Source organism: Triticum dicoccoides, chromosome 1B (assembly GCF_002162155.2).
Source record: "Triticum dicoccoides isolate Atlit2015 ecotype Zavitan chromosome 1B, WEW_v2.0, whole genome shotgun sequence".
NCBI classification, from domain to species: Eukaryota; Viridiplantae; Streptophyta; class Magnoliopsida; order Poales; family Poaceae; genus Triticum; species Triticum dicoccoides.
Genome location: NC_041381.1, coordinates 410,512,666 through 410,525,537, shown reverse-complemented (window position 1 = coordinate 410,525,537; position 12,872 = coordinate 410,512,666). Strand labels below are relative to the sequence as shown.

The window sequence follows — 12,872 nt, the reverse complement described above, 5'->3', positions numbered from 1 at the left end:
CTGCCCCAAAGAACTCTCAAATGAGCTTATTGAATTTTTCACATAAATCTCTTGGCAATTTAAAACACGACATTGAGAAAACGGGGACGACTTGTGTAACTGATTTGATAAGAATTTCTTTGCGTGCTACAGAGATCGTTTTCTCAATCCAACCCTTCACCTTAGCCCATAGCCTGTCTTTCACGTACCTAAAAGCATCTGTCGGTAAAAAGATACCCTAGACGGCAGACCCTATTTGGTGCTTCAGTGCCCATCACTATTGTTTTACAAATGGGCGTCTAAAGCTCCCCCACGCTAGGTCGTCCCATCCGATGTTTTTTTCTCTATTGTTGTTCATGTATTGAACTCGCGACTCCCTCGTCGAGGTAGCATGGTGTAACCATCATGTCAGCCAGCGGGATCTGGTACCTTTAACTTCTTTCCTATTTTCTTTGCTCTTTTTCCCTTTTCCTTTTTCTATTTTCCTTTTTTCCTTCTTTCCTTTTTATTCTTTCTGGTTCGATGAATTGTTCGCAAATACGTGAAAGTTTTCTTCAAATCGATGATATTTTTTGAAATTTGATATTTTTTAAATTCGATGAACTTTTCCAAATTTGATGAAGTTTCTTTCAAATTATTATTTTCAAAATTGCTGATTTTTTTTTCAAATTTAACGAATTTTTCCATATATGATGAACTTAAAAAAAATTCAATGACCTTTTTCCAAAATCGATGAATATTTTTTTTCAAATTCAAAGAACCTTTTTTAGAATTTGATGAACTTTCTTCAATATTGATGTACTTTTCTTTTAAAAAATGATGAGTTTTTTTTTCAAAATTGGTGATTTTTTCAAGTTCAATGAGCTATTTAAAATTGATGAGATTTCTGTCAAATCCATTTCTAAAAATCTGTGATCTTTTTTTGAATTCACATTCTTTTTTTGTTTTTTCCAAAAAAATTGGTTTGTTTTTCAAACGTGTACATGGGCCGGCCTACCAGCTTCGGCGCATGGGCACCAGGGAGCTTCCCTGGTGCCTGAAGCATTTAACAGGAGTTCCCACCCTTGGACTACCACACAGTTTCAGCTCGTGGGCCCCTCTCTTCCATGTATCAGCTGGCCCTTCAGGGCAACTCCAACGCACGACCCCTTCTCGTGTGTGTTTGTCCGGATGGGCCCAAATGGACAAATGACACGGCCCAACGCGCGGCCGCGTCCACATTTTTGGTTCGTTTGGCGTCCGACCCGTCCCATTTTCTGGTGCAAACCCGCGCTCGGTTTGCGTCCACACGGACGTCGAACGTACATGCACATGCTTGCTCCTCATCCACCTCGGGGACGTGTGGCGGCTGTCCACCTACCTCCACCGCCCAAAATGAATGCACACGCGCGGCGGGCCCTGACTGTCAGCCGCCCTGCTGGTGGGTTGTCGTCCTTCTTAATGTGGAAGTCGTGGACCGGCCAGTCCACACCTTCCACTTCTAAGCCCTCGTCGACCCCCGACACGAGCTAGCAAACCCTAGCCGTCGCTATCGCATCCACCTCCTTGTTGGTGCCATGGGCTGCCATTGGATCAACAAGGGGGAGCACGACCATGAGGCCGACTCCTCCTTAGGTCGCCACCTCTCCACTAGGTCCGCATCGCCTGCACAACCTGCTCCGCCCGCGTTCGACATTGCTCCACCAGTGGCCCCGCAACTCCATAGGCCATACGTCTCCGTCGACGTCTGACGGCGCTACTGGGAGCGGCGACGCCACTCCTGTGGGGAGATGCCCACATCCCCAACAATTGGCATCTCTTCGCGGATCGCATGCCACTCCTACCAGTAGCGGTGAGCGGCTGCGTCCGCTGCGAGGAGATTGACCGACGCCGCGCCCGCCTGCCACCGGGTCCACTCTACGACCACAAGTATGCCACTGATTCTCCGCTATGGAATACGTGGCTCCGCGAGGAGCACGACCTGCCGCGATAGTCCTTTTTTGTCGGTCGTCCTTCGAGCCCGCGCCGCCCGCGTCCTGCTCGTGCTGACAGCCCACCCCAAACGCGTGGTCGTAGGCGTGTGCTGGCGCCATCTTCGTCCACGTCCCCGCCACCGCCACCTCCCATGATCGAGGAGGAGGAGGCCAAGATCATGAGGCGTGTCATGTAGGACTCCATGAACACCCACGATGAGCGCCAATGGGAGGGCCTCGAAACCCAGATGGCCCTCTATGCGGCAGGCGACGTGGCCATCAAGGAGCTGGACATGGCCGTCAAGGAGGAGGTGCAGGAGGAAGTGCTGGAGGAGATGTCCATTGCCGCGTGGAACCCGCGTCTGGTGGGCCGGCGATGGAGCTGGTCGTGCACGGCACTAGAGATGGCTGACTCGGTGGGTGTCAGCCAATGGTCACCCACACCGTCGCAGTCACCAGAGCAAGAGCGGAAGCCACGAGAGGACGTGGTGCAGGTGCCTTCGGTCTCACACGGGCCGCTAGCCCACCTTTGGCAGCCACCTCCATACGTCGACCTCACCAGCGACGACGAGTAGGACGACGACTCCTGAAGACGACGACGGCCTCACCGACGACGAGCCTTATTATCTAGTTTAATTTATCTCTTTTAAGTTTTAGTTTAATTAAGAACTGGGTTGAACTTGGCCGCTGTGGACGTGTGGACGTTTTAATGTTTATATTTATGTTTCTATTTTATTTGCAACGTTTATTTGGTTTTTTTGCTTAAAATTCTAGTAAAAAATGGGATGCGGCGGTCGGTTCGGCGCACCGACGGCCACACGACCGCAAACGGACACACATATTCGTTTTTTTACCCAAATAAACAAAATCCAGATGTAACTGACATCTGTTTGGAATCGTGTGTTGGGGTTGCTTTTCATGTGAAGGTCCATCGTTAGCTGTTAAAGCCTATGGCCCAGGTGACTGCAAGATATCTAAAAAAAGGGGTGACTGCAAGTCCGCCATCATCCCCTGCCACGTCACCGATCCGCACCTCTGATCTCAGAAAACATCCGCCCTCAGTTCCTAATCCAAGGCTTCGCAACCACCATCCCATGGATCGATCTCCTCCCTGTGTTTCTCCCAGCCACGTCACCGATCCTCTCCTAGCTTTCTCCACGAATCAGACGCTCGGAACCCAGCATCCCGCGGATCCGTCCCCAAGCCTCTCTCCGGTATAAAGAACCACCACCGTCATCCTCCACCGTATCAATTCCCCAATCCCCTCCAATCCCACCTTCGGAGCAGCTAGCATCGCCAGCCATGTCGGGCCGCGGCAAGGGAGGCAAGGGCCTGGGAAAGGGCGGGGCGAAGCGGCACAGGAAGGTGCTGCGCGACAACATCCAGGGGATCACGAAGCCGGCGATCCGGCGGCTGGCGCGGCGGGGCGGCGTGAAGCGCATCTCCGGGCTGATCTACGAGGAGACCCGCGGCGTGCTCAAGATCTTCCTCGAGAACGTCATCCGCGACGCCGTCACCTACACGGAGCACGCCCGCCGCAAGACCGTCACCGCCATGGACGTCGTCTACGCGCTCAAGCGCCAGGGCCGCACTCTCTACGGCTTTGGCGGCTGAGCCCGGATCGATTTAGATGTGGTTAGGCGGGTCGTCGTTCTGTGGTGTGCTGTCCTGTGTGTGCAGCTGCGTGCTGGTGCCTGTAATGAGTTCCAGAATCTAATATGGGTGTTCATCTCGCATTGGATTGAATCGTTTGTTTTGCTCTGACCACTGGCGATGTCTGTCCCTGCACACTTCTTACATCAGGCCGTTTGTTTGTAGTATAACTTATAAGTATGTTGAATGCGGAGTTTTGTAACTGTTGATGAACCACTGTTCGTTAGATTAGAACCCTCCGGCGGTTTGTTTGACGAATCCAGAGTTCAGAACTGTCGATGAATCACTGTCGCGAGCTGAATGCTGAACTCGGTAGAACAGGGGTGATTGTTGGCAAGAATAGTTCACACGACTATATCAAACCTTAGGGCTCCTTTGATTCATCATAGGTTTTTATGAAATTTTGGCATACGTTGATTGTTTGATTCATAGGATCGAGTCCCATAGAAAAATTTTCCCAAAGAATTTTTTTAACTTCTTCTCATAAGATCTCGAAATCCGCTCAAATCTATCTGAAAAATTACTTTGTTTTTCTATGATGCAATCAAACACCTAAAATTTCTGAAAAAAATACTTTGTTTTTCTGGCATACGCATATACACTCATCTGTATGATGCCTGCACACACTCTATCCCTATGAATACCTTTAATAAAATGAGCCGACATAAACCCTGAGATAAATTTAAAAAAATACAAGCACTAATTTCTAAATATAAGATTTGAACTCCGACGGAGATACTAATGTCCTCCTAACCACAGATAGGTTTACCTATTTCCTTCTCATCCTATGAATGAAAAGAGGTACTAAGGACCTACAGCCGAGAGCCCAAACCTTTCAAACGTCTGGGCGGCTGACCCGATACAAATAAATATATGATCTAGACATACGCCTCAAACGTCTGGGTTGACCAACACCCGCCTCATATCCAACCCAAATCTGGGTGGATATGGAGCGTCCGGGCGCGTCCGCCATGTCGTTCCCGAGCCCACATATATTCCTCCCCATCCGCTCGTCGGACCAAACCCTATCCACTTCACTTCACTCCGCTTCCTCCACTCCCCTCCGCCACCTAAGTTCCCGTCCGGCGATCTTCGGCCGTCTCCAGTATGGCCAACAACGGATCCGAGTCCTACACCTTCATATCCGTCGACCCCGAGCTCATCCCACGCGGCCTGCGCTCCGTCGCTCCCGGGAGGGGGCCCGTCCGAGGCAGCGCTCGGACTCCTTTCGTTAGGAATCCATTGCATCCGTCCAAATGATGCATGGATCCGACGCTAGGTGCGCCATCGCTGCCTTCCCAGAGGCGTGCAGCTCGTCTGGTGTCCGAACGCGATGGCGGACGCGCAACCCCTCTGTTGGTGCGCGAGGCCATGAAAGCACCATGGACGTCGTCCCCGCAAACATGGCACGACGTGCCCACCGTGTGAGGCAGCGGGCGCGGGAGGTGGCAGCATCCCTCACGGCAGTGGACGTCAGCAAGGTGGAGTCGCATTCTCCGGCGCTCCGTATGATGCGCCAGTCCGGGCGCCGCAACCGGGTCGTGGTGGATGTCGCCGCCTCGTCTCAGGACGGATCCATCATAGACCCGAGTCTACCGGCACCGTCCAGGTTCCGGGCTCCGACGAGAAAGAATAGGGCATGGGAGACAGCGGCTCCCTGTATTTCGTGAGCCGGCTCATGTCCATGCCCTACTTTACCCTGCGAGCGACCGGACCAACACTTTAGGAAGTGCAGCCGGCCGCTAGACATGGATACGGCAAGCCGGACGAGCTCCACTTAAAAATCGGTTTATGTTGCATGTTTTTTCAAGAGTACGTCAATGACGTACCATATTTTTATATGTTGCATGTAATAATATGAATTTGAGATTTATAATTTAAGATATCCAGTTATAGAATCAAATATTTAAAGCATGGCCTTGCGCGTCGGTCAGATTTGCCGAAGTGCGGCTGTAGATGCTCTTAACCTCCATGATGGTTACGACACGATCTAACATCTGGCGAGACATTAATTCGTTGCGTTGCTTAGCTTCGCCACTTGAGGTTGAATCGAGGTCGTGGGCTTCTGGTATCACTCCGAATCAAGCGTTGGCGAAAATGATAGATGGATCGGGGTACGATCTGCTTGTAAACGAAGAGAGTGGAACCACAGGACAGGAGTACCACCCGGAGAAGATTAGCATCGAAAACATGTGATGCTCCTGGTTAACATACATCGAAGAGTACCACCAAATGCTCTTATATATATTTCTTTACGGAGGGAGTATATTTGACTTGCCGTTTGCGTCAGTGATTAACGACACGAAGCACACTGGAAAATAACATTCTCTATTTTCATAACCGACACACAGAAAAAGAAAAGAAAAAAGAAAACCCGAGCCGGGCAGCGCTTTCTCTTCTTCTGGACCGGATCCACGCCGGCGCGACGCACCTCACCGCCTCAGAAAGCGCCGGAGCCACCCGCCTGCCGCTCCGCTGTTCCCATCCCGCCGACCTCCCCCCTTCCCACCTCGCACCCGACCCCAACCCCACCACCGCTCCACCAACCCACACCACGCGGCGACCCTACTTGTCGCGCCGATCGCTCGCTCGCTCGCTCGCCCAACCTCCTGCCGCCCCGCCCCTCGGCCCAGATCTGGTGGACCTCGGCGTCGGCCTCGCTTGTGCGCTCCGTCCTGCGGGGAGGGCCGGCCAGGCCGGTCCATGGTTTCCGCCGGGGCGCAGGTGGGCGTGCTCGCGGCGTGCGTGGTGCTCTTCGTCCCCATGGGGCTCGCCGGCTGGCACCTCAGCCGCAACAAGGTGCTCTTCTTCTCCGGCGCGCTCTTCGTCTCCCTCGCCGTCGGGGTCCACCTCTCCCCGTACCTCCCCTCGCTGCCCCACCTCCTCGTCTCCTCCTTCCACCCCATCCGCCCCGCGGCCCCGTCCTCCTCCTCCTCCGCCTCCTGCATCTCTGTCCTGCACCGCGTGTCGTGGGCGGACGCCGAGCCCCACGGCGGGGGCCGCGCCTGGTCGTGGCCGCCCTCGCTCGCTGCCACCTGCGGCTTCGCGCGGCTGACGCGGGACGACGCCTCGACCCTGCTCAACGGCTCCTGGGTCATGGTGGCTGGTGACTCGCAGGCGCGCCTGCTCGTGCTCGCGCTGCTGCGCCTCCTGCTCGACCCGGCCGCCGCAGCGGCCGCGGAGCCGGAGCTGTTCCGCCGCCACAGCGACTACCACGCCGCCGTGCCCGCGCGGGGCATCTCCGTGGATTTCATATGGGCGCCCTTTGAGAGCAACCTCACACGTCTGCTCCGCGAGGATCTCCGGCTGGCGCCGCGCACCCCCGACGTGCTCGTGCTCGGATCCGGCCTCTGGCACATGCTCCATGTCACGGAAGCCTCGCAATACGGCGACGCATTGGCGTCCATTGCTGATGCGGCCAACTCTCTTCGCTCGCCGCTCCCAGTGCCACCTCCACACATGTTCTGGCTCGGCCTGCCGTGGCTTGTCAACCCTATGCTCAACACTGATGCCAAGAAAGAGCATATGAACGACACAATGCTGAAAGCCTATGACCGTGAGGTTGATGAGAGGTGTATCTTGCGCCGTGATGGTGGCCCATTCCGGCTGCTCGATGTGGGAAAGCTCTCCCGGGGATGTGAGCGGCAATGCACAGCTGACGGGATGCATTACAACGACGTGGTCTATGATGCTGTCATGCATATCATGCTCAATGCATTAGTGATTGAGTCGCAACAAAGGATCTGACTAGTCATAGGGGTTCTTGAAGCAGGTGTGCTCTCAACCCCTCTTCTTTTGGTTCGTTACAGTACATGGGTAATTAGAATGTGTTGTGAGATAGGAAGGTTCTTTTGATTGCTTCGGCATTTTGGTTGCGTGCCAGAAATCGCCATCAGATTGCTCAACCTTAGAGTGTAATATAGGGACATCTTAGAACCACACAGTTTTTGGCTGAATGGTAAACGGAGATGATGTATTGTATACTTTTTCTCGGGTAATAACTAAGATGGTGATTCTGACATGTAGGGGAAAACAGATTGAGCAATAGTAAGACATATTTAACTCCCTTTTTTTGGCGGTTGGAGGTTTTATTATTGGTCATTAACTTATGCATGGATGCTCCATAAGTCATGTGATGTTATGTTGATGCTTTCAGCACTCAAATCAAAGTTATAATCACATAGTTATCCAATGTGATAAACCTGAGATGTATCTTTAAATGTCAGGCTGATGCTAAGATGACTGTAAACTGTACTACAACGTCTTCTCTTGTACTTACCACCAGTAGTTGAGGTACTTCTAACATTGGAATGATTTTGAAGTTATAATCCTATGCTGATGCTAAGGTGACTGTAAATTGTACTACGCGTCTTTTCTTGTACTAGTACTTATCACCAGTAGTTGAGGCACTCCTAACGTTGGAATATTTGGAATGATTTTGAAGCTATAATCCTATGACTGTACTGCATGCTGACTGTATAGCATGAGGTTACACATTCGCAGAATGCAGTGACTATTTTGGAAAGTAGATTACATTAATTATCGCGAGAAAAAGGATGATCACATTATTATTATTTTCTCCTAGAAAAAGAAAAATATATCGCTCTTTCTGCCCTTGAAGAAACACAATAGTTGTTTCCTTTGTGTCGTCTTTGGTCTTCCATACTTACTGGAACAGCTTAAAACTTGCTGTTAAAACATACAATCTATAAGAATTTGTATGATCTATACACACCTCCTCTGATCTGGTCTGTTTTATTAATTGGCATTTTCGGTTTCAATTTGCGAACTGCAAATTTGTTCCAGTGGAACTGCCGAGCAGCTAACGGTTCATTATCTTTCAGTTTTGGCAAATTCTCTTCTATACATAAAGCTCGTGCTGTGTGGGATCTCTACTATGATGGTTATCCTGGGCATATTCTCTCTTCTTCATTAGATGTGCTCGTTCCTTGTTGTATATTCCTGTTAGCAACATTCTGAAACTAACTAGCTAGATGGTCAATCTTTGTAAAGGTAGTCCATCTGTGCCTGAAGGTCAGTTGGCCTATGTAGCATGTAGCCGACGGTTCAGCCGTCGTTTCGCTGCCCATATGTCGTTTCATGCATCTCTATACAGTTTGAGTCGATGAATTATCTTGCAGTTATGCCAAATATTGGAACATCATGCAGTTCATATATTCGCCTTGTTAAAAGGGCACTAGAAAGTAGCAAAGGTATACCCTATTCACAGAACCTCATCTCTTCTACTTGAAGTTTCCCTGTTTTCCTAGTTCACCACTGAAGTGTTCACTTCCTATATCACTGTCGTGTTACTAAAAGACTGATGAACAAATGATTCTGAGTGTATCGTGTTGTGCGAATGTGTCATTTCATTTCTGCTCTAGTCCTCACCTTGTTAAGTCCTGCTAAGATCTACTCCCTCCGTTCCTAAATAATTGTCTTTCTAGAGATTTCAACAAGTGACTACATACGGAGCAAAATGAGTGAATCTACACTCTAAAACATGTCTACATACATCCGTATGTTGTAGTCCATTTAAGATGGCTAGAAAGACAATTATTTAGGAACGGAGGGAGTAGACTCCAAGAAGAAACCGGGGTCATCTGAACCTCTGAAGGCCAGCGGCACAGGGCTGATGCATTCGCTGATCACTAGGAGAAAAGCATCACGATCCTGTTCTAACCCCTTCCACGCTCTGGATTTTAAGTCCCTGCGGATGCACGTTGATGCTCCAAAGTTCTTGTTCGGTTGGTTCACACTTAAGGTACTCTTGTACTACTTGAATCTGATGTGGAGTATGAGTTTTGATCATGCCTGACACGGTTGCCAGATGGATTCATGTGCAGATTCCAGTTCTTTTATGCAACCACTCGCTGAACTGAGAGTATATGGCCTGGTTCCTAGGGGCACAGATTAAGCCAGAATGCTCTGTCGGAAAAGATGATCATCGCTGAAGAAACTTGTGCAATGTCTAGGAATCACATCAACAGAGAGGCTACGCCCAGTTACCATTCCGCTCATATCTCATCCAACCCTAACAACATGGTAAATCTTTTTCGGAGAACAACACAGTAAATGTTTCACAGTACATGACAATCTTGCGGCTCCTGAACCAAGGAGCCGGCCATTGACGATAACCATTCTAAACCTACGTCGCCACTTGATTACTAGTCATCGAACCAGGGCAGGAAGCTGTCGATCTCGTCGAAACCGTCAATCCAAGGCATGTCGTCCGGCTCCATGGACGGCAGGGGGTTCGCAGTCATGGGGGAGCAGACCATGCCCATCGCACCGGCCCCATCACCAGGCGGCGCCGGTGCATTCTCTGGCAGAGGCGCAGGCGCCACGACCGGCTTCCTCTCAATCGGCACCGTCTCATCACCGGCCTCTTCTTTCGCCGCGTTCCAGCCGCCCGCCGCCAGCGGTGTCTGCGCTTGCACGAGCGGCGGCGAGCCGGCTCCGTCCACGAAGCCGCCGGCATAGCATGACGATCCTGTCGTGGAGCTCGCCTCGTCGTGGACGACGAGCGCGAGCTCCTCCGGCTCGGTGGCGTCCGACGTCGTGCTGGAGGAGGGGCGGTGGAGACTGCGCCTGCGGCGCGCGGCGGCCGCGCTGCTCGCCCAGTGGAACCTCTTCGAGATGGTGCCGTTCCAGTAGTTCTTGACGGCGAGGTCTGTTCTCCCGGGGAGCTGGGCGGCGATGACGGACCAGCTGTTCGATCCAATGGCAAGCAAAGCAGTGTCAGATTGGTTAAAGAAGCACAATAGCAAGAAGCCAAGAAGCATCACGCAAGCAATGTTCAGCTAATTTGAACTTGTGGAAAAACAGTGATGGACATTGGTGCGACCGTTGTTTGGGCACGGGCAGAGGCAGCAGAAGCTGAGATACGTGCAGGCAATGGCAGCAGGACATGCTTATTTTTTCGGGACTTACCAGCTTCCCCTCTTGCTGTACATCTCACAGATGATGCTCTCCTCTGCCGGCGTGAAGTTGCCGTGCTTCAGTCCCGGCCGGAGGTAGTTCAGCCACCGCGCTCGGCAGCCCCGGCCGCAACGCTGAAGCCCTGCGAATCCATGAGCAACTTTCTCAGAAATCATGCTTTAGCCACAGTGGTGAGTGACAATCAGAGTATGAACATGGTCGTTGTTTGTGTGCAGGATGCTACTGGTTCTCATGGAAAACGGCCAAAGAACAACACTAGGATATCTGACCGAACTCTCGACAGAACCATAAGTACAAAATCGATAAGAAAGCGCCAAAGTAATTCTAAGATTAAAAACATGCTCGAATATAGTAGTACATGACTTGTACTCCCTCCGTTCGGAATTACTTGTCTCGGAAATGAATGTATTTAGAACTAAAATACATCTAGATACATCCATTTCTGTGACAACTAATTCCGAACGGAGGGAGTACTTTCAAATTAACAACTGCACTTCTTAGAGAGATCATTTGCAAGCCAAACAAACGACTGCGTCACATTTAGTCGACAGCTTTCTTTTTTATTTTGAATGAAGGTATATAAACCTAGTAGCAATATGAACAGTTGAATGAAGGTGATGGGCGAAAGCAAGAAACTAACCTAAAGTTTCAGCCAATGCCTGCCAACTACGGCCAATGCCATACTTCTCAATGTGTTTTTTCATCAAGTCATCCTCTTCCCTGGACCACTTCCCCTTCTTCATCATCCCTTCTTTCTTTCAGTTTGCAGATGTTCTTGCTTGTCTCCAAGAGGGGGGCAGACTGCAGATTAGAGACCCAATGCCTTGGCTTATAAATACCGGAGTACCTGCTTGTTCTGAGAAATACCTAATGCGTGATGGATGTCATTTTTTTTACTTTACTGCATTGTAATAATATCTCTCTTCCTCCTATCGTTTTTGTTGGCTTGTCCTATGTTTAAACCAACGATTCCTTTGTTCGCAGAGAATGGAAAAGGAGATGAAGTGACAGACGATTCCTGCACATGAAGAGACCGTATAGGTGAAAAGCTACAAAGAGAAGTGGAGAGAGGCATCAATATTACATTTGGTGTAAAAAAGAATATGCCTGTTGTTTGACGAGTAAGCACTATAGCGTATCGATAGCCAACTGCTAATTCACTACCTCCGTTCTCGTTTACTAGTCCCATTATATTTGGGTCAAACTTTGACCTTTAGTTTAACTATCAAAAAAATAAGTTATATACCACAAATATAGTATCATTGAAAACCTCTTACAAATATGAATCCAGTAATATAACTTCATGACATACAACTTATATTTTGTTAGTCAAATCTACAGTCAAAATTTGGCACAAAATATGAAAGGAACCAATACCCAAACGAAGGTAGTAGATGATTATGAAGTGACACCAACAATGTGTTTAATTTTCCTCTTCTTCCAATTTTGGTTTACCCTGTTTGGTATACTTTACATGATCCTGTTTGTTTCTGTTTCTGTCTATCAGATGGTTTTCCTAATTTTAAAGACTATAGCCCAACCAAATATGTATCTTGCATAGTGCAGCGGCGGCGATTTTCGATGATTGTTATCATCTCGCTTGTGATTTTCCTATTTCTAGGTTTGAACATTGTAATAGAGAAGCAAATAAGGTAGCTCACGAACTAGCTAGGTTAGCGAGATTTTCTGCGACTTATGATTGGTTTGAGGAACCGTTGAAATTGTAAATTTCCTCTGAGACGATGTATCTATTTTATCTAATGAATAAAGTGGGTGGTGTTTTGTTTTAAAAAAATGTATCTTGCATCAGCTGGTGCTCTAAGAGCATCTCTATCCTACCTCCTAAACTTAACTCCAAAAGCAACTTATCGGGAGCCTCCCTATAAAAATTCCTGGGCATTAAGAGGCTCCCAACTAGCCCATCCCCCAATCTTAATTTTTATTTCTTTTTTGCAATGCTCCGACCATCATACGACCAAAATGTGATATGGCATCATAGATTGGTGTGACTAGATGAATGCCATGAAAAAGCTTTCCTCTTTGATCGAAATCTAAAGTTGCAATAGCATAAGGGGAAGGTCCCAATACAGAATTGCAGTTTTTTAATCGACACCAGCTTTTGCTTTAAACAACCCAATTCAAAACGGGAAAGAAAGTTGTTGAACCTTTTGTCGAACACCTTGCGTGCGTCACCGGCTTGAGATCGTAGTGGCCGGTGCGAGATCCCCAGCTAACGCGATGGTGTTGGTGGTGGTGGAGGTGAGGAGTGTTGTGACCTTATTCCCGGCCTGGTCGACACTCGAGGCCGTGACTCGGCTCGGAGGCGCCAAGAGCCTCGGGGATGTG

The 12,872-nt window shown here is 49.5% G+C and overlaps 2 protein-coding genes and 1 pseudogene across 3 annotated transcripts; 2 read left to right on the top strand and 1 right to left on the bottom strand.

Moving 5' to 3' along the window:
* Positions 1–3,165: 3,165 nt before the first annotated feature.
* Positions 3,166–3,698, top strand: LOC119338142 (histone H4). The gene has a single exon (XM_037610442.1). It carries the CDS (start codon positions 3,234–3,236, stop codon positions 3,543–3,545), a length of 312 nt encoding a protein of 103 aa, XP_037466339.1. The 5' UTR covers positions 3,166–3,233; the 3' UTR covers positions 3,546–3,698.
* A 2,312-nt stretch (positions 3,699–6,010) lies between these two features.
* Positions 6,011–11,712, top strand: LOC119338113. Of its 2 annotated transcripts, none has more exons than XM_037610422.1 (2): positions 6,011–7,356; positions 11,511–11,712. In XM_037610422.1, the coding sequence occupies exon 1, from the start codon at positions 6,288–6,290 to the stop codon at positions 7,329–7,331; it is 1,044 nt and encodes a 347-aa protein (XP_037466319.1). In that variant the 5' UTR covers positions 6,011–6,287; the 3' UTR covers positions 7,332–7,356; positions 11,511–11,712. The 2 variants fall into 2 exon arrangements, with proteins under 2 accessions (XP_037466319.1, XP_037466313.1); XM_037610416.1 differs by lacking the exon at positions 11,511–11,712 and adding an exon at positions 8,429–8,728 and having other exon boundaries at positions 6,012–7,356.
* Positions 9,421–12,824, bottom strand: LOC119338131 (annotated as a pseudogene).
* Between the last annotated feature and the right edge of the window lie 48 nt (positions 12,825–12,872).

Excerpts from the sequence above, each read along its gene's own strand:
- LOC119338142 (XM_037610442.1), top strand. The coding sequence starts at position 3,234 with ATGTCGGGCCGCGGCAAGGGAGGCAAGGGCCTGGGAAAGGGCGGGGCG.
- LOC119338113 (XM_037610422.1), top strand. The coding sequence starts at position 6,288 with ATGGTTTCCGCCGGGGCGCAGGTGGGCGTGCTCGCGGCGTGCGTGGTG.